The sequence below is a fragment of the Bolinopsis microptera genome, chromosome 3 (assembly GCF_026151205.1).
Source record: "Bolinopsis microptera isolate Bmic1 chromosome 3, MBARI_Bmic_1.0, whole genome shotgun sequence".
NCBI classification, from domain to species: domain Eukaryota; kingdom Metazoa; phylum Ctenophora; class Tentaculata; order Lobata; family Bolinopsidae; genus Bolinopsis; species Bolinopsis microptera.
In genome coordinates this window covers 4,820,028-4,844,460 of record NC_087074.1, presented here as the reverse complement: position 1 = coordinate 4,844,460, position 24,433 = coordinate 4,820,028, and the positions used below count along the sequence as shown (strand labels likewise).

Here is a 24,433-nt window from a genome sequence, read left to right as displayed (position 1 = left end):
CACGTTGTATTTCCCCGACGTGTATCAATCACCTAACTACAATACTACATGTGTTCTATCTAGTGCTTGACGCGCTCAGAAGCTTCAATTCCTATTCACTATTGTTTCCTATAAGGTGTCCGTTTAGATCTTTTAAAAGCACATTTGTATACATGAATACAATCTGGAACAAACTTCTGTACTATTTCTAAATTTTGTAAATAATAGAAAAGTAAATATGAAATTTCATCAATATGATTGATTGAACAGTATTAAATTATCGTTTGCAAAGGAAATATTTGGCTTGTAGTACGATCATTAAAGTTCCACTAAATAGCTTTTAATGAGTTATGAGTTCAAAGTCTTTGTGTTAAGATTGAAACATAATCCATGTAATATTGAACAATTTTATATCCAAAAATGTCGAAGGATAAATTAGATATACAATTGCTCACCTTAAATATAACAAATCACACAGTCACAAATAAAAACGTAAAAACAGTAAAATAACTTATAAAACTAACACAGCCCTTTTCATTTCTAAAACATGTGCTAAATTCACCATAAATTTCTGGAAGCATTTGCCAAAAATTTTAATCGTGTTTGAAATGCCCAGCTGATGTGAATTAGCTAATATTATTATAACTTGACGAGCAATATTTGTATCGTCAGACAATGTGGTTAACAGTTGCCACTGTAATAATACAGTGAGCCTAAGAACACTCAAAATATAAATTATGGGGAAAAAAAAGGAAAATCGGCAGTGTCAAGAAATCCGAAACAGCTGCGGAATGCAAGCGGAGGTTTCTGAGATGAAATAAATCAGCATTATCTGGCTCACATCATGTGCTATTTGATACCAGTTCTCCAGTTGACTGTGGAATTCCACCGCAGTACGTTTCGATAGAACTTTACAGTGGAATTCCGCCACTCTGTCAGGCTTCTTGTCTACTACCACAAAATTCTAAATTGGTTTAATAGTTTTGAATCTACTAAGCACACGAGTTTAAATAAAACATATCATAACGGAAAATTAACATAACCAAATTGTTTTCTCTTCCCAAATATGATCAAAGCATAAGCTTTAGTTTTAAGTCGACCAAAAACTTTACAACATCTCAAAAATCTCATCAATATCGGATTTATATTTGCAATCAAGTTGCAAATTATCTACAGCTAACATTAAATAAGCAAAAAGGAGGTAAAATAAATATGTTAACTAACTAAACTTATATCGCACGACCCAAATGCAGCAAGATAAGTGATCTTAGCTTAACGTTAATATCGTTAACATTTGGTCTCACATGTTTCACTTACGATCCGGTGGAAGTTTTACCCTTTTCCATGGGGAGTTCTGAGTCCAAGTCAGGGTATAGGAAATCAGGGGAGGTGCTATCTGGTTGGACTGGAGGTGATTTACTGGCTTCTAACCAGTACCACACAGGGAAGTCCTCAGACTGTACCCGTCGCATCTCAACACGCACTCTGGACTCATGTTGGGCAATAAACTGGACAGCCCTTTCCCAGATGTGCTTCATTGCAGTCCGTTCGGAGGGCAGGAGGAGCCGGTCTCGGGCGTGGGGGATAGCCACGTACGGCACGTAGTTGACTGGGTCTGTTTGGTATTTGCTGTAATTCCTTTGCAGCTCCTCTATTATCTGATCTATCAACTCGAACATTTCTCCCATCGCCTGCTTTTCTTTAGCCCTCTTCCACTGGTAGACTTTGTGAGCAATTTGGGCCATGACTAAGATTGCAGCGGATGTTAGAATGTAGAATGCGAAGTTGCTCAAAACTTGAGACGTACGACAAAACCATGAAATATGCGGGGTTTTCGTGCTGAAGAAAAAGGCTGCTGCTTTGGGGTTAAATGAGGATAATTCTGCTTCACCTTCAAACTCTAAGTAAGTATCCTCCTTCTTGAGATAAATGCTGTAATTGAAATCATCTCGCAGGTAGAAGAGTAGTTGCCGTTCCATTCCACCAGCCGGTGACGGAATATGGAGATCACCTTCTTTATCCCCACACATTACTTCCCCTGAAAACTTGTCCACTTCAAACTTTTGTTTGGAAAACTTTTGGAAGAGCCTGTCACACTCTGCCACGGTCATATCAAAGGTTAGGTTCAAACAGGGAGGTGCTATAGAGGAATCCTCATCAGGCTCGACCAGATAATACGCAGTAGCAAGAGTACCGGCTACCACTACCACAACCGCTAGAACGCTCCACCAACCTGATAGATGTTTACTCTCGGCTGGCAATTTCTTCTTTCTGTCTGGCTTCTTTTCATCCTCGTTGTCACTAAAGAGACTTAGATCCCTGCCTTCTCTGTCACGAGTAGTTCTCCTTCTAGTGGGTCGGGGTGAGTTGGAGAAGACCAGGCTTTGGGGTGGTTCAGGGGTCTCTAACTCGGGGGTCAGACTCAACTCCGGGAGCTCTGTGTCTGAATAGTCTGATATGTTCAGAGACGCTGGGATATTTGGAATGAACTTCTCCGACCTCCTAGGCTCCATTTTCGGTTTCTCTGTCGTCCTAAGTGTATCCAAAGTTTGCCTCCGTTTCTTCTTGTCCGCAGTAGCCCGGGCAGAACCAGCCCCAGCAGTCAGTAGGGACTGGAGCTGGAGTTCATATACTCGTCTGGTGGTGCCGGTGATGGGACCAGGGGTTTTACCATGTTCAAAGAGCAGGCTTCGGAGATCTTTATCAGATAAGTCTGATATGTTTATCATATCCTGAGATAATCTGGTCAGTTAATCTCACGAGTAATAGTCCCTCCCTCCCTTCCTTCCTCAATTAGGATTCCCAATTACTCTGTTCAACACGCCACACCCATTACAAGAGCCACTTAAAGTTTCATAAGAGTCTCCTCTCGTGCTCACAAACTTAGTTATATCTGGAAATTATACAACATAATATAAGGATTCATTATATTCATTTTGTGCTATGGTTAACTCACACGGTCTTCAACACAGGCATGGTCTGCGAGAACATACTGTCACTTAATATTGCAGAGTGTGCTTGTTCTCACTTAACATTATGTACACTCTCACACTCAGGATTTAAAAAATGAAGCAATAAAGCAACAAGCAAAATAGCAACATGACATGTCATGAACAATAACATAAATATTTAAAATAACATAAAAACAGGTTAAATACAAGTTACAATTTACAATCACCAACTTTAATTGAAACCGGGCAATTGTCGCGATGGTTCGCTAATAAACAATTACAGAGTGTTAATTGAATTCAAGCTTCTACAAGGGCACAGATGTGCGTGTACCAAGGGAGCTGCTGGCCACAATTACGTCTAATAATGACGAATTAGCAGAAAACTTGGATCATCAGCAAATTAAAACTAAAAGTTTCGACAAACCAATATGACATGAGCCCATATTCGGAAAATGACTTCTAGTGCTATCAACTACCTACGAAACACTAAGTTTTATTCAATTAAGTACGGTTCTCTGGTACGAACCACAGCCGCACGTTACCATGGTTACGTGATACGAACATGTTCATTTTAAAATGTAGGCTCAGGTAACAGTGGAATATTTTGAAGCATCATTACAAAATCGCATTAGAACACTAGATAATTCTAGATAGAAAAAAATCTTCTGATGTTCTCATTTACAAAGATAGTGAGAATATTGACATGTAAGATAACTGTAAGATAACTGACATTACGTTAGTCCCGAGAATAGTAACACTCGTAATTTCCAAAGTATTACAAAATGTCAGACGCAGATATCAAAGTTGGCTGTGGCTGGTCGTTACGGTCGTTACGGTTAGTTGTTCCAGCCTCCTGCTGAAGTTATGCTTCAAGTATCACTGGTGATCTGGGCTGTAAGATATTCCTTCTTTCTTAGTTTACACCAGTAGCAAATTCCTTTCGACAAACCAATCAGTAGTATCCAAGGATCTTTAAAGGTGCTGTCAAAGTTAGCGAGATATTTTATCAGCGCACATTATCTTCAGCTACCATCAAAATTAGAGTAAGATTTGACAGCTGACTCCTCGACAGAAGTCAGGCGTTTCTTCCAATCCTCAAACTTCACCTGAAATATTGGGTTGGCTAAATGCCAAATATATAAAATGGGAGTTTAAAAAGATTATGATTACGGCGTGATGAGATGGTCGTTATTTTTATTGGATTTTATTACTAATTATTATTAATTAGTAAGACAACAAAAAAAAAGAAAAAAAAAACATTGGTAAAAAAGTCGTAAAAAAAAGAAAAAGAAAAGTTGAATTAAATAGACAGTTTATGCAAAACATGTTTTAAAATAAAGTTCCCATTACTCAAGTGTACGTTAACATGGTTAGGGACTTGCTTTCGATACTATGTCACATTCAATATCCCTTAAAACCAACGAGGTAAAACGTGAAAATTGTTACGTTTGTTCAAAGCACGTTTATCTACATGATTCGGTAGTTGTCTGCTCACTTGACGGCAGAATTTATCATAGCAGATGTTTTAAGATTGACAATTACTCCGCATCGGAGATTCGTAGATATGACGATTGGTATTGTCCTCTCTGTTGCAGAGAGATGTTTCCATTTTTTGATGATACCACTGATTCAAATGTTGATAATTCAAACCAAATGTTTTGTGTTCAATGTAGTAGAATAATCTCACAAAGGCGTGATAAAATTACTCACTGTACTATCTGTTTGAATGCAGCCCATGCTAGCTGTATCTCTTCTATTTGTAACAAATGCGAGAATCATTCTCCTAACAATACTGATTGTACCGATAGCAGCTTATTCTTTAACCCTTATAACCAGGATTTTGATCAAGACAAGTTTGATTTCGATCAGGATGAAGTTGAAGAGTTTTGTTAAACTTTTTCAGTTGCTTCGGCTATTTTGAACGACTGTGCTTGTATTACACCAAAACCTGACACTGTAAAATCGTTATAAAATGCACGTTCCTTTACTAGTAAACACACTAATTTGTATTATCACAACATCGATGGTTTTCAAACTAATTTTACCGAATTTCTTAATCAACAACTGATATTTAAAGGTATTGATTTTCAGTTTTATTGCTTTGTTGAAACTAATTTACATGAAGGTGTGCCTCATGATTATAATATCCCCGGTTTTTCTGCTGAACATTTATTTGCTATCGAAGGTAAAAGGAAAGGCTCAGGTATCTCGATTTTCTTTCGTGACAATTGTTCCTTTAAACGTAGCCGTGACCTAGATATCCGTAACAGTTATTTTGAATGTTTGGGTGGGTCTTTTGTAACTGATGTTGGCAAATGTTTTTTAATCGTTTTGTATCGATTCAATAAATCTGCTAATGATGAATTTTTCACCAAGCTAAACAATATCATTGAAAAGTACGCGCATGGTCCGTGCATTGTACTCGGGGACTTTAATTTTAACTGTTTTAATCATGAAACTGATTCGTCAGTGTCGCGTTATTGTGAACTCTTTTTTAATTTCGGTATGTCTCCGCTAGTTAGCAGGAAGACTCACACTTTTCGTGGAGAAACTACTTTAATTGATCAGATCTGGTCGAATTATTTTACTGAGGACACGAGTACATATGTTATAGATAATTCTATTTCCAATCACAGACCTTTAGTACTCTCAGTTCCACTCAATCTTAATTCGTACGCTGACAATAATTCTGGGGGTGATAATGGCACTAAACCCTTTTTACTTCACAATGTTTCCCCTGAAAATTATGAAAAGTTTGGTGTTGAGTTTAATTCTTATTTTGCTAACTTTACTAATTTGATTGCCAACAACCCAGATTCAGTAAACTCAGCTGTATCAGCGCAATCTTGCTTTACAGATTTCTTCACTACATTCAAACAATTGTATTTTGAACATATTGTGGAAGAAATTGACTTGAATAGTAGTAAGCGTAATCACTACTTCAAACCTTGGATTACAATAGCTATTGCCAAGTCCTGTATGACCAAAAATACGCTGTATAATGCATGGGTTAATTCGAGAGGTTCTCCGAATGAAACCATAGCCATGACTGTTTATAAGTCATATCGCGCAAAACTACGTGATATTATAAGATTTCGAAAAAGTTGTTATTTTCGTGATAAATTCACCCGTGCTTCTGGCAATATCAAAAAATGCTGGCAAATTATCAACGAGATAAGATGTAAAACAAACAAACTAACATTTCCAGATTACATCTCTGAGAACGGTCAACTTATACGTGAACGTCGTGTTATCTGTACCCACTTTAACAAGTATTTCACTTCTATCGCTGATAAACTTAACGAGAAGAAGTATGATGATAATTCTAACCCAGTCCTGGTCCCTGATTTTCGTGACTTTCTACATTCTCCTGTTACAAACACTATCTTTCTTAAACCCATAGTATTTTCTGAGATTAGTGAGATTATTCGTAAACTTAACAGCAACAAGTCATCAGATTTCTCTCCTAGAATTCTTAAGTTATTTAACTATCAGTTTTCCACCATTCTTACTCATCTTTTTAACAACTGTATGAACAACTCATTATTTCCTTCGGAACTTAAAATTGCCAAAGTTTTACCGCTTTTTAAAAGTGGTGACCGTAACTCTGTTTCAAACTATCGACCAATTTCTATACTTCCAGTTTTTTCCAAAATCTTTGAAAAGCTGATACAGTCAAGGTTAATTTCGTTTTTTACAAAAGAAAATGTTCTCCACGAGGGTCAGTTTGGATTCAGAAGTGGGCGTTCGACCATACAGGCACTTAACACGTCTATCTGCAACATTTTAAAAAGTCTGGATCAGAAAAATCACACTTTAGCTATCTTTATAGATTACTCTAAAGCATTTGATACTATCAAACATTCTATCTTACTTCAAAAGCTGTATCATTACGGAATTAGAGGGAAGGCTAATGAACTTCTTGCAAGCTATCTTACAGGAAGATCTCAATATGTTCATTTTGATCAGGACACTTTTTCCGATTGTCTCCCTATAACTTGTGGCGTTCCCCAAGGCTCTGTCCTGGGTCCACTACTTTTTATTTTGTATATAAATGACGTAACATCTTGTCAATGTACTTGTGACAATACTGCAGTCTGTACGAGCAATTGTGCAGATAGAAACTTGTTCGTCTTATTTGCAGACGACTGCAATACGTTTATTACAAGTGAAACTCTGGGTGGTGCTTTTGAAAAAGCGAACGCACTTCTTTGCAATCTTAAATCTTATATTGATGCCAACTACCTTCATATTAACCTTACTAAATCTAAATTCATGCTCTTCAGAACACCTCGCTCGAAGCCTAATTTTGAGGCTGATAATTATACTTTGACCTATGATGGCTACAATTTACAGCGAGTTAAATGTATCAAGTTTCTAGGGGTGTTTATTGAGGAGTCGCTAAATTGGTCAGATCATATAAACTATATCGGGAAGAAGGTTTCCAAAGTTAATGGTGTGCTTTATCAACTTCGTAAAACCGCCCCTAAAATGTTAAGAATTGCTATTTTTAATGCACTCGTACAGTCGCATCTCTCCTATGGGATCACGGTTTGGGGAAGCAGCACAGCAACTAATAAGTTGAATAAACTTTTTATCAATCAAAAAAAGGCATTAAGAAATGTGTTCGGGATTCGCAGAGTTAACAAACATCAGCAAGGAAATACGAAGCGTGTTTTCAGTGAAAACAAAGTGCTTACCGTGTATGGACTTTATCATAAATTTATTCTCACTGAGGGATTTCAGGTAGTGCATGCTGGTGGTTACCCAACGTTACTAAGAAAACACTTTCAAACTTCAGCTGTTAACGATAAACGGCTTATTTGTCCTAGAGTGTATTATAAAGATAATATGCACAACATGTTATACGCTGTTCCCAGAATCTGGAATGCTGTTAACAACTCAAGTTATCTCACTAGAAATATTACCACAATTTCATCCTTCAAGAACAATATTAAGCAGTTCATTCTCATGTACCAATCTAATGGTTCAAATAACACATGGGAACCATCCAATCTTGATGCGCAAACATTTTTTGTCACTGCATCTAAGAACCCCGAGTCATACTCAGTTACACGTTAACACCATGCATGTTGTTACCATATTGCATGTTTTTGATATTTTGGCATGTGACTGCATGTACATTTACATGTTCAAATTGGACATTTTTTGGATTCTTGTTCAAGCTGGGTAATTCCGACTGCATGTGCATGTTCATGTTTCAATTTGTGACAATTCTTATTCAGTGTGTGTGATCATTTGAGCTGCGTTTTTAGCTGTTTTACCTTGCTTAATGTTCTATTTTGAATCTTAAATTACCCCCTGAGGGGCATAGCTCCAACACTTCCCCCTCATTAAACGCCCCGTTTCTTTACTATGTGGGGGTTTGATAACCCCCCCCCCCCCCCCCCCCCCCCATTTTCCGTAACCTTATTTCAGCAGCTTTTCTCACTTGGTGTCGCACAGTACATGTATTGTGCGACACCGGGTGAGAAGAGTCAAACGGGGTTCGAGATGCTCGGGTTTAAGATCACCAGATTACCTGATCTTACTGGAAGTCACAACTTTGACATTACACCTAAAGCATGGACGCATACGGGAAATCTCTGCATCCTGATGCTGACTATTCCCTCATCTTTCTCACTGATAGCAAATTTATCCCTACTCTGCTATTATTACTAAGTTACTGCCTACTACTCTAGTTACCCTGTCTTGACTACCTTTTGATTGGGTAGCTAGTTGAACTTTATTATTTTATTATGGACACATTGGATCTCTGTTAATAACAATTTTTGACATCTGTTGTAATACAGTAATGTATGTGATTTTCGCGTTTTTCCTCATTTATTCTGATCATGGATATTGATTGATACTAAGATTTCCACATTTATGAGAGTTTTTGAATTTTGGTCGCGTAATTTTGATTTTATTTGATTTTTGAACAAAATCTTTATTTAATTAGATTTCACTTTTTTTTGACCAGTGGCTTACAAGCTTCTGGGTCCTGTTTTGAATTTTTTTTGAGTGGATTGTTAGGGCCCTGGCATTTGCCGACAAAGCGGTTTTTATTTTTATGTTTTATAATCCTGTTGATTTGTATATACCGTTTTGAAAATTTTTCAAATCTAATCTAATCTATTAATTCTAGACTTTGAGCTGCGACGAAACTGCCTCGGAGACGTTAAAGAATACGGGTATATGGCCCCCAGAATATAGGTCGTTTTTTGAGCACTTAGAAACAGGTGTTAAAACTACTTCTAAGCATGTTTAGGGCTGTAAATATGTACATAATAACCCTTTAAATGTTTCTTGGGTAGTTGAAAATAATTATTAGGTTTTTAAGTGTACTTTTTTTTCACCTGTAAAAATACCATTTTTTAACAGGGCCCCCAGAATATAGGTCCAAACATCTGTTCCTAAGTTGTTCTAAAATTGTCACAGACAGTTATATGCAGTCAGAATATGTTGCTGAGACTGTATTGATGATGCCAATGGCTCCAGATACTAAATTGAAATGGTTTAGAGTATACTTAATAGCAAAAAATCAAAAACTACGGCCCCCAGAATATAGGTATGCAAAAATCGTCCTCAAATACTCCACCTTCATACATTTTGATGATGCCATCTCTTCAGCATATGTTCTTTAACTGTTTCTCATCACTACCCCACATTCCTTAATGCTCAGGGTGACAGAGAAAATGCAGAATCTTGGTCGCTATTTTTTTTTTAAAACCTATATTCTGGGGGCCATATACCCGTAATGAGTAAAATCTTTAATTTTACTAGTTAAAAAGCTTTCATGCACTCATTTACTAGGGATCTTAACTAAATACTTAAATAAGATTGAAGGAGTGTCCCTAGATATGATTGAGGGGGGCTGTTTTTATCTGTATCAATACAATGTGCACCTCAATGACTGTAAATCAGACATTTTTGGCCGCCAAATTTTTTTAAAGGCCTAACTCAAAATTCTGTCCCAAAACTTAAGGTCATGAGACAATTCTACGTTGATTCTGAAAATTTCATGTGAAAATATTGAAACCCTATTGAGTTCTATTGTTTTGAGCGAAGTCAGTTTGAGATATGGGCGATTTTGTTCATTTTTTGCGATTATTTGAACACAGAATCCACAGTTAGGTAGATATTGAGCTGATAATCATAGAGAATGTGTAATATATGCTTACCTTCCATATAAAGTTGGTTTCATTCAAAAATATTGATATTTGACCAATTTATGGACCAAAATCGATCAAATTTGGTGCGTATGCCCAAATATGGGCATATGGTTTTTGTTTTTATCCCATAACTCGGCCAATTTTTATCCAATTTTGATAAAACTTGATATGTGGGTTCAGGAGACTAGTAGCTACAAGTAGAGCATCCCAAAGCATGGTTTTGGGCATGTTCAGGGTTTTTGACCAACCTATATTCTGGGGGTCGTATAGACCTATATTCTGGGGGCCCGTAAAATTGTGGTGGCCATAACTTTTTTCCAAATTGTCAGTTTGCAGATGTCTCGATGAAAAGATAGCTTAAAATAATACTTATACTCATACCAGTAGTCTTAATGGCATGTGTTGGACAGATTTTTGTCATGACAATTTTTCGCCATATTTACCCCTCTAGAAAATGACAACATCGTTTAAATCTTTCGCTGTCATGACCAAATATACCAAAATACCTCATGTAGGTCCAAAATTTTTATCCAGAAACATTAGTTACATGTTTTACTCCAACATAGCAGTAACAGATCCCATTAGTATCGCTTATCTTGGTTAGAACTGTATCCACTAACATGACCTATATTATGGGGGCCACCTATATTCTGGGGGCCATATACCCGTACAATTAAAACGTCAACCACCACAAAAACCAACCCAGTCGAGGGTTAATCATTCAATTCTAACCTGAGATTTAGCTATCAACTGTTTCTTCCGCGTAATCTTAGTTTTGAGTTGCTCTATTTCAGCTCGCAGGGTGTTTTCTTTGCTTCCACACAGAATTTCCTGCTGTGCCACCTCACGACGTAACAACTGCAACTGTTCTGTAAACCTAAACATTTTGTAGTAATTAATTTGAGGTAATTGAGTTATCAATATAATAATTATATGCGGTAGGTATAGACAATATCTCAGTTGTTATTATTTATTAGTGATTAAAAATTAACAGATAAAAGATTTAACTCACATATCAGCTTTGTTGTGGATATCCATGATGACCTCATATTTGTCATCAGAAATCATACTGTCATTGTTGACAACCGTTTCCAGGCATTCTACGAATATTCCCTCTAACTTAACTAGACGCTCAGATGATGTCATCACTATAATATGTTGGAGATGGTGATTAGTTGTTTTATAATTCAACTTGTTAAAGAGATAATTTAAGATTAAAACAGTTGACCGAAAGTAATGATAGTGCGTAATTTCCTATCAAACTTGTTTTGACATTTATTTCCAACAGTGCGTGAGCCCCGGCATTAAGAAAACAGTAAAATGTCGCATATAAATCAGTTAAAGAAAAATTAAAACCAGAAGAATCACGATCACAATATCATTCTTGATTCAATAACACCCGCGCGACCTAACAGTGTTAGTCACACCGCTTAAAGTAATAAATTACAAGTTCTCGTAAAATGGCCCCTGACAGAATAACTGAGAGACTGAAGTCCCAGACCCCAGTCAGGGGCCAGAGTGTCCGTGATGAGCAGGTATTTATTCCTCACTCCTTCCTCTCTAGCGGACAACTTTATTAGTAGGCATTCTGAGAGTAGTTCTGTGAGTAGTTCTGCTTCCTGGGGAAGAGAGATGGGGTTATCTTCACTGTGTTTTAACTTATTCTTCTATGTAACTAAATTTATCACTTTATTGAGTTTATCTCCAATATAAATAGTCAAGTTATCAAAGTCTGTACTGCGTTTTAATGTATAGGAAGAAGTTAAAAAACACGTCTGGGTTCAACTAGTGCAAGTGGTGAGTATTGCGATGAGAAGTTCATCGAACGAACCTGTTGTAGTTGTTGTAACCGGAATTGTTGTAGTTCCCACCAGTTCTTCTGTTGTACCCAGCATTGTTGGCAGAATCGTAGTTCCTCTTCTGGTAACCTCCCCGGTTCCCCTGGTAGTTGTTGTTCCGGTTCCCCGAGTATGAGTTGTTTCCCGAGTAGTTGTTTCCCGAGTAGTTGTTTCCTCCTGCTGGGAAGACAGATTACAATTACAAATCACAATTTTACAAATTACGAATGAAAATTATCAATTATTTTGTTATATAACATAGAGTTTATAGTTGTTATCTAAACTTACTTCTGTTGTACGAGTTGCCCTGTCCTCCAGCTGAAAACATATTTAATTACGATTGATAAGAAATACAGCCGTCAGTCATTTCCCGTTACCCACTTCAAACTTCAACTCAATATTTTACAGTACCAGAATCTTATTCAGTATTGTTTGAGACCAAAATTTAAAGTGGACCGAGGCTATTTAGAGATAAAATTGCCAGTAACTTATTTTTTAAAAGATGCATTCTAATTAACTTTCATCAGATTTAAGCTGCTAAACAATGATATTGAAAATATGCAAAATTAAAAGCGCCCAAAAAGAAGGCAGAGCATCCTACATTTGTTGATGTTGGACCAGGTGCTGTTCCAAGGCAGTCCAGAAGGGGCAGATCCTCCCTTTGAAGTGAAGGGTGTTCCTTGTTGTAGCATCTTCTCCGTGTTGTCCATCACGTATGTCAGCTGCGGATTAACGGGCGTGAACAATGGTTAAAAACTAAGCTTGTTAAAAAAGTAAACCTATTTAACATCAGATTGTTTGGAAAGTTCGGTGACAGTCAGGGTATAATAACATTTATAAAGCATTTTAACAGTCTCAGTTGTAAGTTAATAAATGATAGTAACGTTAAATAATAATAAATGTATAACCTTGTCTGCAGTCTGCTTGGTGAGACTCTGCAGTTTGCTGCTTTCAGCCCTGTGTAACATCAGCAATCAGTGGCTTGTCCCAGCTTGCTTTTAGCTCGTCGTTCAGTATCATCTTACTTATCAGGGCGTGGATTTGAGCGTTGGTAAGACTAAACATTTGAGATAGAACCAACGGGCTGAGGGGGTAAGTCGTGAGATTAGAGCTCAAAAGAGTTTGGCATCCTGCTAGAATATTTGTGAGAAAGAAACTTAGCTTAAGAACAACATGACAAAGTATAGAATATAACAAAATCAACTGATTAGCTTCCAAACCTGATGGAGTCGTAACAGGCACTGTAAGTAAACATGTACGTTCTCAAACTCTCCTCCTTGATCTTCTGTCTCAACATCGCCTTCACCTGGAAACGAAAATATCATAACGCCCTGAACAGTATAACAAAATATCAGCTATTAGAAAATTCTTACATTGGAACATTCAACATTCAACTCACTACAAATGTATAAAATTAAAAGTTAATCTAAATAATAGTAAACCTCCTCAGCATGAGGCATCAGATTCCAGATCTTGTGAGCCAGCAGGGTGTCAGCACAAGTCTTCCAGTCCGCTTTCATCATTGCTTTAGCAGCAGCAACCAGATGCCTCTCATCGAATCAGGAGGTCCAATCTAAGGAAGCAATTTATCTTAGGCAAATAAATAAAACAGTAATACTAGAGAATAAGCAGAATGCAAAATATATATTCGAACTTTGTTTCAAGGATATGAAATGTATCTGTGTGCCTAATGAAGAAGATGTTTACCAGTGGGCTCTTCTCAGCATTCCTAAGCTGGTAATGGAATGTCCTGCTGAGCTTCTTCCTCTGATCGAACTGATGAGCAGCCATGTGAGGGACCTCCAGCAACATGGCACAGGTCAGGTAACTGTACTCTAGCAGCTCCAGGTTGATGTGCATGTGGAAGGGGATCTGCCGCTGCTTCTCTATCTTCTCCTGCTCCAGGTTCCTCTCACTCATCCTCTGAAAGAAAGACTTCGCTATGATGGCGAGACGTTTCCATGTCAACAGGTTACAGAATAGCGCTTTAACAAACTTATTTTCAGACTTAATTTAACAGACTTATTTTCAGACTTAATTTAACAGACTTATTTTCAGACTTAATTTAACAGACTTATTTTCAGACTTAATTTAACAGACTCATTTTCAGGCTTAATTTAACAGACTTATTTTCAGACTTAATTTTCAGACTTATTTTCAGACTTAATTTTCAGACTTATTTTCACTCTGCTGTCTACTCTTTGTCGGTAATATTATGGGGGGGGGGGGGGGGGGGGGGGTTAAAATTTAAAAATATGGACTGTTATAAATATGGTTCTTTGGCCCGAAAAGGACCAAATTAGACCCCCCATAATATTACCGACTAAGGTAATCTACACAAAGTGAGGATAAACCAAATGAGAGTTACCTGAGTAGAGAGACCCTGTGCCAGGAGTTCCTTGCTCTTCTGAGAGGACTGGATCTCGTTGAGGGTTGTGTGAGCATGTTGTATCAACCCCTTCCTGAAGGCACACAGACCCAACTGTACCATGGTTCTGTTGTGCAGGATCTGAGATACGTTTTGTGTGAGGGATTATATGGAATAAGCGAAATATTCTGTTAATAGATAGTTCATGTTTATTTCCAATTAAAATAAACTGTTTTTAGATGCACATGCTAGGTTAAGATGGATAGCAATTAACTGCCGATCGTTTATAACGGCAAATAACAGCCTCTGAAATCAGAGTGAAGCAAATCATTCAGTACACAGATATAATTAATTAACATAATATTATTAATACTTATAATATATTATTACAATAAATAACCTTAGTAGGGATATCAGCATGGGAAATACTCTGCTGAAGATGAGACATGAGCATGAGATCTCTACCCTCACTCCATCTGTTATGAAGAGCGTGGTGGTAGATGTGACACAGCATGGCACGTGTCCTGATCCTGTCTGTTGAGTCGTACCGGTAGATGTACTTACAGAGGGCATCCATCTTAGCTCTACTGGAATCTGGACCTTCGTCCTTTCCGCCGTCATAGTCCACCTGTAATAGACAAACCATTAAATTAGTTCATTAATCTCAACACTCAAACATTGCCTGATTTTGGTCCCTCTTAGTCAATACGTGGAGTCTCTGGATGGTCGGTAGTAGTACTAGCTATAAATGGTCCCACTAATTTATGAGGGTTAAATAGGGTGAAAGGAAAATATCCCGGTAAATCAGTGATTTTGATTTATATACTAAATACACGTCATGTAAAGATAAATACCTAATGGAGAAACACCCGGCATATTTTACAGCTTTACAGCTCCTTGTAGTAATGTATAATTATTAAGTGTATAATGTATATACACAATGTATTATACACAATACCTTGTAGTAAAGGTGCTCGATCTCCCTCAGATAAGTCCTGCACATTTCCTCGTGGGTGGCCTTTCTGTGACTTAGCTCAGCTTTTACTCGCAGAACCAGACCACACAACTTAGCTTCGTCCGATAGCCTGAGATGAGAGATAATAAGAGATAAGAACCTGAGATAAGAGATAATAAGAGATAAGAACCTGAGATAAGAGATCTTTAACTCTTAAAATAGTTACGGTCCGTGATTTTCCGATAACACATTAATTTGTACTCTCCAATCTCCATATTATGATATTGTGTAGTTATATTGTATCCTGTCCTTTCCATTGCCTTTGTTCTGAATAATATTTACGATATCAACGAACAAAGGAAAGGAGGGTAAGAATTGCTTCGTTTAGCGCCTGTGCTATGACTCTACAACTATCAGCAGTCAGCTAAAAAAATTAAACCAACACATTTACCATCGTGTTTACCATGTCGCTTATTGTAATATTAACAGTAATCTTGGTTATATTATGTTCCCGTAATTAGTTAAGAATTGTGGTCTCAGGTGGTTAACTTAACCTTGAGAACACCGACTCCACATAATAATCACAGTAAGATAATTCTAATTATTCTTCATCTGCTCCACCCTTTGTGCAGCGCTCAGACAATCTACGTGGAAAGTACTACAGACCCGCCCTGTCTAGCTCTCAGTTCTAGCTCTCAGTTTTAGCTCTCAGTTTACTGACTTGTCTAGCTCTCAGTTCTAGCTCTCAGTTCTAGCTCTCAGTTTTAGCTCTCAGTTTACTGACTTGTCTAGCTCTCAGTTCTAGCTCTCAGTTCTAGCTCTCAGTTCTAGCTCTCAGTTCTAGCTCTCAGTTCTAGCTCTCAGTTCTAGCTCTCAGTTCTAGCTCTCAGTTCTAGCTCTCAGTTCTAGCTCTCAGTTCTAGATCTCAGTTCTAGCTCTCAGTTCTAGCTCTCAGTTCTAGCTCTCAGTTCTAGCTCTCAGTTCTAGCTCTCAGTTCTGGCTCTCAGTTCTAGCTCTCAGTTTCTGATTTTTAAAGCTCTCACCTGTCCACGTATTCAGTTCCGTGAGGGTCAAGGTTTCTGAGCAGTTTAGTAAACTCATCGTCAGCCCGCTCCATTATCACCAGGATACTTCCAGCCACGGTCAGAGGTCTTTCTGGGTCCTGGGGGAGGTCAATGGTCAGGGTGTGAAGTTTAAACTCCTAGTTTTTTAAATTTAATGACTCCGTAATCTGTATTTTGTAACGTACAGTCATATTTCCTAAATATTTCCAAGATAATGGTGTTGAAAGGAAGGAGCATTTCAACTACCCCATTTGATGAGTGTCCAGTGTTACAGGTGGAAGAGAAATAGTGCGATGCAAGATATTGGAGGCAGATCTCATCATTTCATCTGGCGATTGAGTCATTAGACTCCCCAAAATCGAATTGTGGGAATGATTTACAGCTCGGCCCGCTGCCCGCTGGTGCAACTACAAAATCAACAGCCGTTAGGACGCATTTTGTATCGTGCAAATAAGATTCCGTCAGGGATAATGCGCTTCGCTCCAATAACTTCTAAAATATGAATTCGATTTTTCGACCACCCCTCGGCTAAAGTGCGATCTATGTCGACTTACGATTCGTTACTCCTCCACATAAAGAGATTTAGTTCGCTACTCGTTAAAACTTTGTATTTTTCTGATAGTTTGATTCAAATTATTATTGTTCGATCAGCTCAAATATTCCTTAAAATATATTTTCATTAATTCTAGTTCCAAGATAGATGACGAAACTAGGCAAAACTCTGTTTGCGTTAGCATTGAATTTCCTGTTAATAAGCATTTGCTATGGAGGTAAGTGACATTTAACGATCAAATAAGCTCACAGCCGTCGGTATATTCCGTCAGCTGATAGTGATAAGAAAATCTCGCAACAATACTTGAAATACTGACCATAATGCACACCCTCCCTCCCCTCCCTTCCCTTCCTCCCCTCCCTCCCCCCTCTCCTCTCCCTCCCCCTCCCTCCCCTCCCTCCCCTCCCTCCCCTTCCTCTTCTCCCTCCCTCTTCTCCCTCCCTCCCTCCTCCCTCTCCTCCCTCTCCTCCCTCCCCTCCCTCCCCTCCCTCCTCTCCCCTCCCCTCCCCTCCCCTCCCCTCCCCCTCCCTCCCTCCCTCCCTCCCTCCCCTCCCCCTCCCCTCCTCCCCCTCCCCTCCCCTCCCCTCCCCTCCCCCTCCCCTCCCCTCCCCTCCCCTCCTCCCTCCCTCCCTCCCTCCCTCCTCCCTCCCTCCCTCCCTCCCTCCTCCCCCTCCCTCCCTCCTCTCCCTCCTCTCCCTCCTCTCCCTCCTCTCCATCCTCTCCCTCCTCTCCCTCCTTTCCCTCCTCTCCATCCTCTCCCTCCCCTCCCCCCTCATGGTTAATTGCACATCAGATAGAGTGATTGTAGAGGACCAGACCTGGAAGGATGTCCCCCATTCCAATACAGTAATCTCTTACATTGTGGACAATAACCCTCTACAAATGAGAAGCAGAAGCAGTAGGGATGAGTTGCATTTGTACCTCTATAAATCACAGCAGACATACGTGGGCACCTTGATTATCAGACTATCAGTGAGTTGGTTAATGGCTTGGATTATTAAAATTGTGACAAATTGGGAAGATTTTCATAGTCGAAGAGTATTGAGTAATAAAGTTTAAATTGACTTGTTGGAATTAATTTCTTTTAAACGCCTGATTGTCATAAGAGTGCAAATCTAAAATCTAACACTCTACCCAGGACTACAAGTATCAGCTGACAGCCTGCACCACAGAACGTCCCATGTACACTGAGGTGCTCAAAAACGTCCCCAACAACCCAGACAAAATCTGGACAATTGCCAAAACTAGTGAGACTCTAGTTATCTACTGTAACGAGGTAGAGGTTATGAGAATGCGGTTCAGGGACAGGGTTGAGGAGCACTATACGGAGTGCTACTCAAAGTGGAGTCAAGTTGTGTCTCACATCGGTATAATTAAGGGTGCTGTGGCGTACAGAAAGGGAGGTAAAAACGCATTACTATTAACTATATGTATTTGTGATTTAGAAATCAGTTCTGAAATGATCAATTTGCCGCGCACGGTCTTAACTGTAGATCTCAAATGGTAACTGAAATATACGTTTAGAATTGTTCCTAAATCCTCTTAAGATACATTAAAGTAGTCTTCAATTTTCTCATTTCAGAGTGTACAGGATTACCTCCATCTTGGTACCACATAAAACTCCAAGAACCCTCAACAACCTTCCCTGTAACCTACAGATCCACACATAGACTAAAGTGTGCTGGTACATACCAACTGGTTGGAGCAGACAAAGTGACATGTGCTGGAGGGAGCGACTACACTTACACTGAGACTCCAGTGTGTCAGAGAGGTTAGTCACATTATATGTCACGTGACAATCACATAACAACGTTTGCACGAAGAATGGTTGTCAGCATGCACTCAATTACAACATAAGCCTTGAACCACGAATCTGAGAGCAGGTATATCTAGGTTTACTATCTATTGAGAAGTCTCGAAAACCTCATGTGATAGGCAAGGTCTGAGGGTGCCCGAACTGTTTACCAAACTAGAAAATCAATAATACACTTCTTTAATCAAGATATCAAACCGCAGGTGTCAAAACGGGTATGAAGTCATAATTACTTAAACGAAGTAAACTTTTTACCCCCCCCACCCCCCCCCCCCCCCCCCCTTATTTTACTGATTAACACGGTTACTGACCTCCATGTTCTCCTCCTCCTCAGGCATTCCTTCGTTGAAAATAACTTCTCTGTGTTCTTCCAACAGAGTCAGCAACTTGTCCAGTGTAGTCAGAAGTTGTACCCAGATCTTAGGAAGAGATTTTTTGGTAAAACAGAGAGATTTTGTTGATAATAAGTAATGCAAAAAATAAGTTTATACATTGATTCTGTAAAGTACTTTGTCGTTTCTACGATAATAGTTTAAGTAATTTGAGAAGAGAACAAACCTCGACTTTCATGCATACAGCCATGTTAGGGTTATAGTCGAATATTGAGAGGCAAGTGTAGTACATACACTTAGCTAGGATTGGTATTCCTGAAAATGCGTAAGGATATTGAAAGTAAGACTCAAAAATCAGTATCATTTTTAACACGTCCCAGGCCATGTTTAAGATCAAAATGAATTAGTGAAATTTACAGTTTTGGCATTTAGTTATTTCTTTAGGGAACTATTAGACTTAGGCGTTGTCTTGGTTGTCTCCCCTGTTTAGAACTTTTAATTGATAATTAATGATTATCTAATAACAAATGACTTAAAATAAACCTTTCTTCTCATGACGACACTAAATAGGGCCCTAAAATTATCCCAATTCTCAACCTACCGAGTTCTTCAGACACACAAACACCCGACAGTAACTCAAGAGTCTCAATGTTCTTCTGTCTCTTAGCTCCCCTACGTCCTCTCACCGAGGACAACTCTGCTATCTTCTGGTTCACCAGCTCCACTGTGATCTCAGCGTCATCTTCAAACAATGGCTTCTCCTGGGGGTCATGTGCTAGGTTAGACACAGACTGACTACTCACACCTGCACTTATACACCTGCTTCAGCAGTTTCTCTTTAGTATTCAGGAGTGGAAATATGCGAGTTCAAGGGAATTGAGAGTTGATATTATAGAGAAATATTTCAAGACATCGCACGCTCTTTTACCTTGGTGACTTTGTCAGTTCCACTAACAGTGGTCCAACCCTCGTCCTCTTTGCTGACAGCCACTTTAGCAGGCTGTCGAGGAGCCTTCTTCTTTCGATCAGGCTTGTCTTTCTTGTCATCGTCCTTACTGGGGATATTTTATGTGAGCCGCGAGAAAAGGTACATATTATATGTACTTTGGTGAAAGCTTTGTGGTTCCTCGCTCCTACCTCGATCTTACGAGTTACAACTTGTAAAGTTGTAATTGTAACTACGGGGTTATTTACCATCTTACAAATACACTAAAAGAGTTTGAAAGTCTGATATAAAGGTACCTCTTGAGGAAGTAAGCGGCAGTGTAACCGATAGCAGGCACTTCATCGTCAGAAGAGCTCTCATCCTCACTGTCGTCACCCCACATGTCGTCACTGTCGTCATCCAAATCTTCCTCGTCATCACCTCTTGACGACTGATAGTAAATTTCAATTATTGGCGTGCTATTAACTTCTTTGCGTAGCAAAGAGTCGTTTATTAAGTAGCAAACTACTTAAAGTAGAGTGTTATAATGCAGACATCCGTAAGATTCGAAAAGCCAAGAGACATTCTTTAAATCTTTTCCATCTGGCAGTGCAGGAACAATGTAGGCCACAAGGACCACAATGTTCCTGATTCTAGTCATTGCAACATTCATTGTGGGTTCATTGTTGTCCTTGAAGTGTGTCCTTTTATACACAATCATATCATTCAGCAACTAGAACTGATAACAATTTGATTCTTAAAATTGCCAGCTAGTCAAAACTTACTGTTGTGCGAGATTTCTTGGCAATCTTTGTTGATGAAGGAGCAAAGCCAACACCTTCGTCATCTGACTTTTCTGAAATACATTTTGGTTCGTACCGATTTAAACAAAATGAACCGATAGTCTCAGACACCAGACTGAAATCACATTATATATAATTATTATAATTTATAGATTTAAACTCACCGACTTCGTCCTCGTCTTCCTCGATAACTTCCTCGTAACTCTCAGGATCCTAAAATGACAAGGGATTCTACAGTCTACAAAGATGTATTCGCTATGGCTAAAATGCTTAATAACGCTTTTCGGTGGAGAAATTAAAATCGCAACTTGCGGGTACGCATTTTAAGAGTAATGAATCGGGCTTTTTACCTTATTATATGCTCCAATCTCTGTCACAAAGTCCTTGTTGTATTTCCTCACATTCTGACGAAGAGCAGCTAGAGCCTAAAAACGTCATCATTCAGTTAAATAACGAAAAACGGGGGGGGCGGGGGGGGGGGGGGGGGGGGCCAATGGCATAAAATGGAGACTTTTTCTATGGAGAAAATGGAAATACCCATGAGTAATTCTCCATTTTCTCCATTTTATGCCATGAATTTTGTCTTCGAAATTTCATCTTTAACACCATTTAACACCTAAATTGGACATCCTAACATGTTTATTTACACTTACTAGGGGCGTAACAAGCTCATGAAAGCTCATAGTAGGCTACTATATGCTTATACTAGGTTAGTAGAGGCACACTTCAGGCAAACTCATAATTACCTAGTGTAAAGTTATTTCTACAGGCTACAGCAGGAGTGAGTAATAGGGGAGAGTAATAGGCACTGAGAAGTGAGACCTACTTCCTCGAAAGTCGAAGCAAGCTCGCACTGCTAAGGGGAGGCCTGCCTTCCGAGATCGCATTACCAGGGGGAAGCCTCGAGTCCAAATTTGTGTATCGAGGGGTAGGTGCAGACTTCGATAAACCGAAAAACCAAAAATATATTTTCGGCTAATAATCAAATGAATAGGGTAGCATAAAACGTGGAGAAAAGTGGTTTTTAGAAAAACTTTGAAAAATTTTGACTTAGAAAATTTTCGGCCCGAGTCATTCTCGATACGTACCTCTCGTATCGAGAGCTCCCGATTCCGAGCTCGTGTTGCAGAGGGGAGGCCTGCCTTCCGAGATCGCATCACCAGCAACCAGGGGGAAGCCTCGAGTCCCCCTCGAGTCCAAAATTGTGTACCGAGGGGTAATTTTCTAAGTCAACATTTTTCAACGTTTTTCTGAAAAACACTTTTCTCCACGTTTCATGCTACCTTGTTCACTAGCCTGAAGCCGAAAATATTTTTTCGGTCAAAATTTTTCAAATTTTTTCTGAAAACCGCTTTTTTCCACGTTTCATGCTACCCTGTCCATTATAAGCCGAAAATATTTTTTCGGTTTTTCGAAGTCCACACCTTCCCCTCGATACACAATTTTGGACTCGAGGTAATGCGATCTCGGAAGGCAGGCCTCCCCTTTACAACACGAGCTCGGAATCGGGAGCTCTCGAAAATGACTCGGACCGAACATTTTCTAAGTCAACATTTTTCAAAGTTTTTCTGAGAACCACTTTTCTCCATGTTTCATGATACCCTGTTCATTATTGGCCGAAAATATCTTTTTTTTTAAATAATTTTTCTCGAAATTCTAAATTTTTCAGGTTTTCAATGGCATAAAATGGCATAAAATGGAGACTATTTCTATGGAGAAAATGGAAAAACCTATGAGTAATTCTCCATTTTCTCCATTTATGCCATTGGCCCCCCCCCCCCCCCCCCCCCCCCCCCCCCCCCCCCCCCCCCCCCGAAAAACACAAAACATTTCCTTTTTAATGACAAATGTATATAAATCCTCATAATTTAAATGAGAGCAAGTCATTTCTTTTGTTAACATTACAAATTTATTGAAATCTCCTTTAACTCACCTTTGAGTTTATCTTGTTGAGTTTGCTTCGACCCTCCTTGTCTCCCCAGAACTAAAAAAAAATATTCTTAATAAAGAAGGAATTTTCAGGAAACAAATAATAATCAATAGAAAGCAGACCGAAAAAGGTCGAATTTTAACTGTTGACTGTGATTTTTTAAATTTTAATCATAGAAAGAGTGGATCAAACACAAAAACATTGACATACCTCAGTGACGTAAGTCTCTAAATCAGCAATACATCTAATGAAAGCTCGGGGACAGCCGTTTTTGGCGATAACACTTTGAGATTTAGCATAAATCTGACAAAGACTGGTAAAACCTGGAATAGATTATGACTTGTTGTTTAATTTGTTAATTGTTAATTAACTTGTTGTTTAATTTGTTAATTGTTAATTAACTTGTTGTTTAATCTGTTCCTCAATATTTTGCAAACTTATTTTCTTGGGTTAGCATTTGTCATTCGGTAATAAAACAGTGAAAAGAACAATATTTTCTAGTTACCTTCCTGAACTTTGGTTATATCCTTGATTTTCTTGTGATTTCTGATAGCCTTGATCGTTTCATTTATCTCAGAAAACCGCTTATCTTTCGAACTTCTCACGACACGCTTCTCCTCGTCTGATTCTTCTAATATTGACGAGTATTGCCTGTAAGAAATCATTTAAGAACGATCGTCCGCCTACGGGCTAACATATTGGAAACTGATCACTGAAGTTAAATTATATTTCTCACTCAAATTGTAAAATACTGCGGTAAAACAGAGTTAAGTACTGACCTAGCAGCTGGTTGTCTGGTTACTGGTGCTTCAACTTCACTATCTGACGACGAGCTGTCGTCAGAACTGTCTCCCAATTGGGAAAAGAATCTTGATGACATTGCTACTACTGGGGATAAAAAGTAAGTCGTAGGAATTTGTCGTCGCATTAGATTGCGAAAAAAATCGCGCGCTTAAATTTGAAGCAAGTGATTTATCAAACTTGTTTCTGTACCACAATGTTACCGCCGCGGACGTTTCCAGAAGATGAATCCGAGTTCGTGGAAACTTTTGTGTCCGATTTGGAAGCATGTTTTTGGCTGTATATGTCCGTAAACAGAGCTGGATTTACCCTGGGATGATACAGTGGCTTGAGTACTAACATTTTAAGCTTCCTGTGAAATATTTCTATGATTCATAGAATGAACGAAATGAACAAAAAATGAACATTATCCTAGAATCGCCTAAAATGAACTGAAACCGATTGGGATCGATTGGTATTGATACCACAAGTGTCCCTGAGAAGTTTGATGGGTCTAGCATGTTCAGAAAAGGCTCATTTTAGGCGATTCTAGGACAATGTTCATTTTTTGTTCATATCGTTCATTCCATGAACCAGGGCAATATTTCGCACTTCTGAGTGGTTAGAAATGTTAGTACACATGTCCCTCTACCATACCAGATCGATTCAAGTCAGTCCAGGCATAATTGCGGCTACAAGGGCATGTTTCCAAATCGGACACAATTCTGACACATGTTTCCAAAATGTTTCCAAAATCTCGGATTCATGAACTCGACGTTTCCAGTATGCCTTTTCAACATCCCAGAAGGACTTTCTACAAAACTGTTCCAAATAAAATGGTCGAAAATCAAGTGTTTTTAAAAATAACATAGAAATACAAATTTCTTGAAACAAATTTCAGATAGTAAGATAATTATAATAGGAATAATCTGTGCGAGTTTGGCCAAATTTCTATGTGCCAAACTTG

The 24,433-nt window shown here is 38.7% G+C and overlaps 4 protein-coding genes across 4 annotated transcripts in view; all 4 read right to left on the bottom strand.

The window, feature by feature from the left end:
• Window positions 1–24,433, bottom strand: part of LOC134812866 (uncharacterized) — a 912,489-nt gene that overhangs the window by 355,801 nt on the left and 532,255 nt on the right. The window lies entirely within an intron of this gene.
• Window positions 69–2,717, bottom strand: LOC134813550 (LEM domain-containing protein 2-like). The gene has a single exon (XM_063821380.1). It carries the CDS (start codon window positions 2,706–2,708, stop codon window positions 1,293–1,295), a length of 1,416 nt encoding a protein of 471 aa, XP_063677450.1. The 5' UTR covers window positions 2,709–2,717; the 3' UTR covers window positions 69–1,292.
• LOC134812914 (uncharacterized) lies at window positions 3,062–11,254 on the bottom strand. The gene is made up of 3 exons (XM_063820522.1): window positions 11,118–11,254; window positions 10,838–10,982; window positions 3,062–4,036 (listed from the first exon to the last, which is right to left on the bottom strand). The coding sequence occupies exons 1-3, from the start codon at window positions 11,249–11,251 to the stop codon at window positions 3,953–3,955; spliced, it is 363 nt and encodes a 120-aa protein (XP_063676592.1). The 5' UTR covers window positions 11,252–11,254; the 3' UTR covers window positions 3,062–3,952.
• On the bottom strand, window positions 11,564–23,570 carry LOC134812916 (eukaryotic translation initiation factor 3 subunit C-like). Its single transcript, XM_063820524.1, is given in 26 exon segments — window positions 11,564–11,724; window positions 11,937–12,120; window positions 12,232–12,261; window positions 12,545–12,665; window positions 12,852–12,918; window positions 12,920–13,027; window positions 13,164–13,249; window positions 13,386–13,492; window positions 13,495–13,516; window positions 13,651–13,866; window positions 14,312–14,452; window positions 14,712–14,939; window positions 15,270–15,396; window positions 16,310–16,428; window positions 19,008–19,115; window positions 19,255–19,343; window positions 19,630–19,789; window positions 19,957–20,083; window positions 20,271–20,404; window positions 20,739–20,809; window positions 20,921–20,969; window positions 21,107–21,181; window positions 22,690–22,740; window positions 22,897–23,009; window positions 23,192–23,337; window positions 23,466–23,570. Coding segments are annotated over 26 exon segments (2,823 nt in total). The 5' UTR covers window positions 23,567–23,570; the 3' UTR covers window positions 11,564–11,681.

Bases quoted from the DNA above. Each gene is read 5' to 3' on its own strand.
- LOC134813550 (XM_063821380.1), bottom strand. From the start codon at position 2,708: ATGATAAACATATCAGACTTATCTGATAAAGATCTCCGAAGCCTGCTC.
- LOC134812914 (XM_063820522.1), bottom strand. From the start codon at position 11,251: ATGACATCATCTGAGCGTCTAGTTAAGTTAGAGGGAATATTCGTAGAA. The intron at 10,983-11,117 runs GTGAGTTAAATC...CAAAATGTTTAG, and splicing joins ATCCACAACAAAGCTGATAT to GTTTACAGAACAGTTGCAGT. The intron at 4,037-10,837 runs GTTAGAATTGAA...CCAATATTTCAG, and splicing joins AGTTGATAGCTAAATCTCAG to GTGAAGTTTGAGGATTGGAA.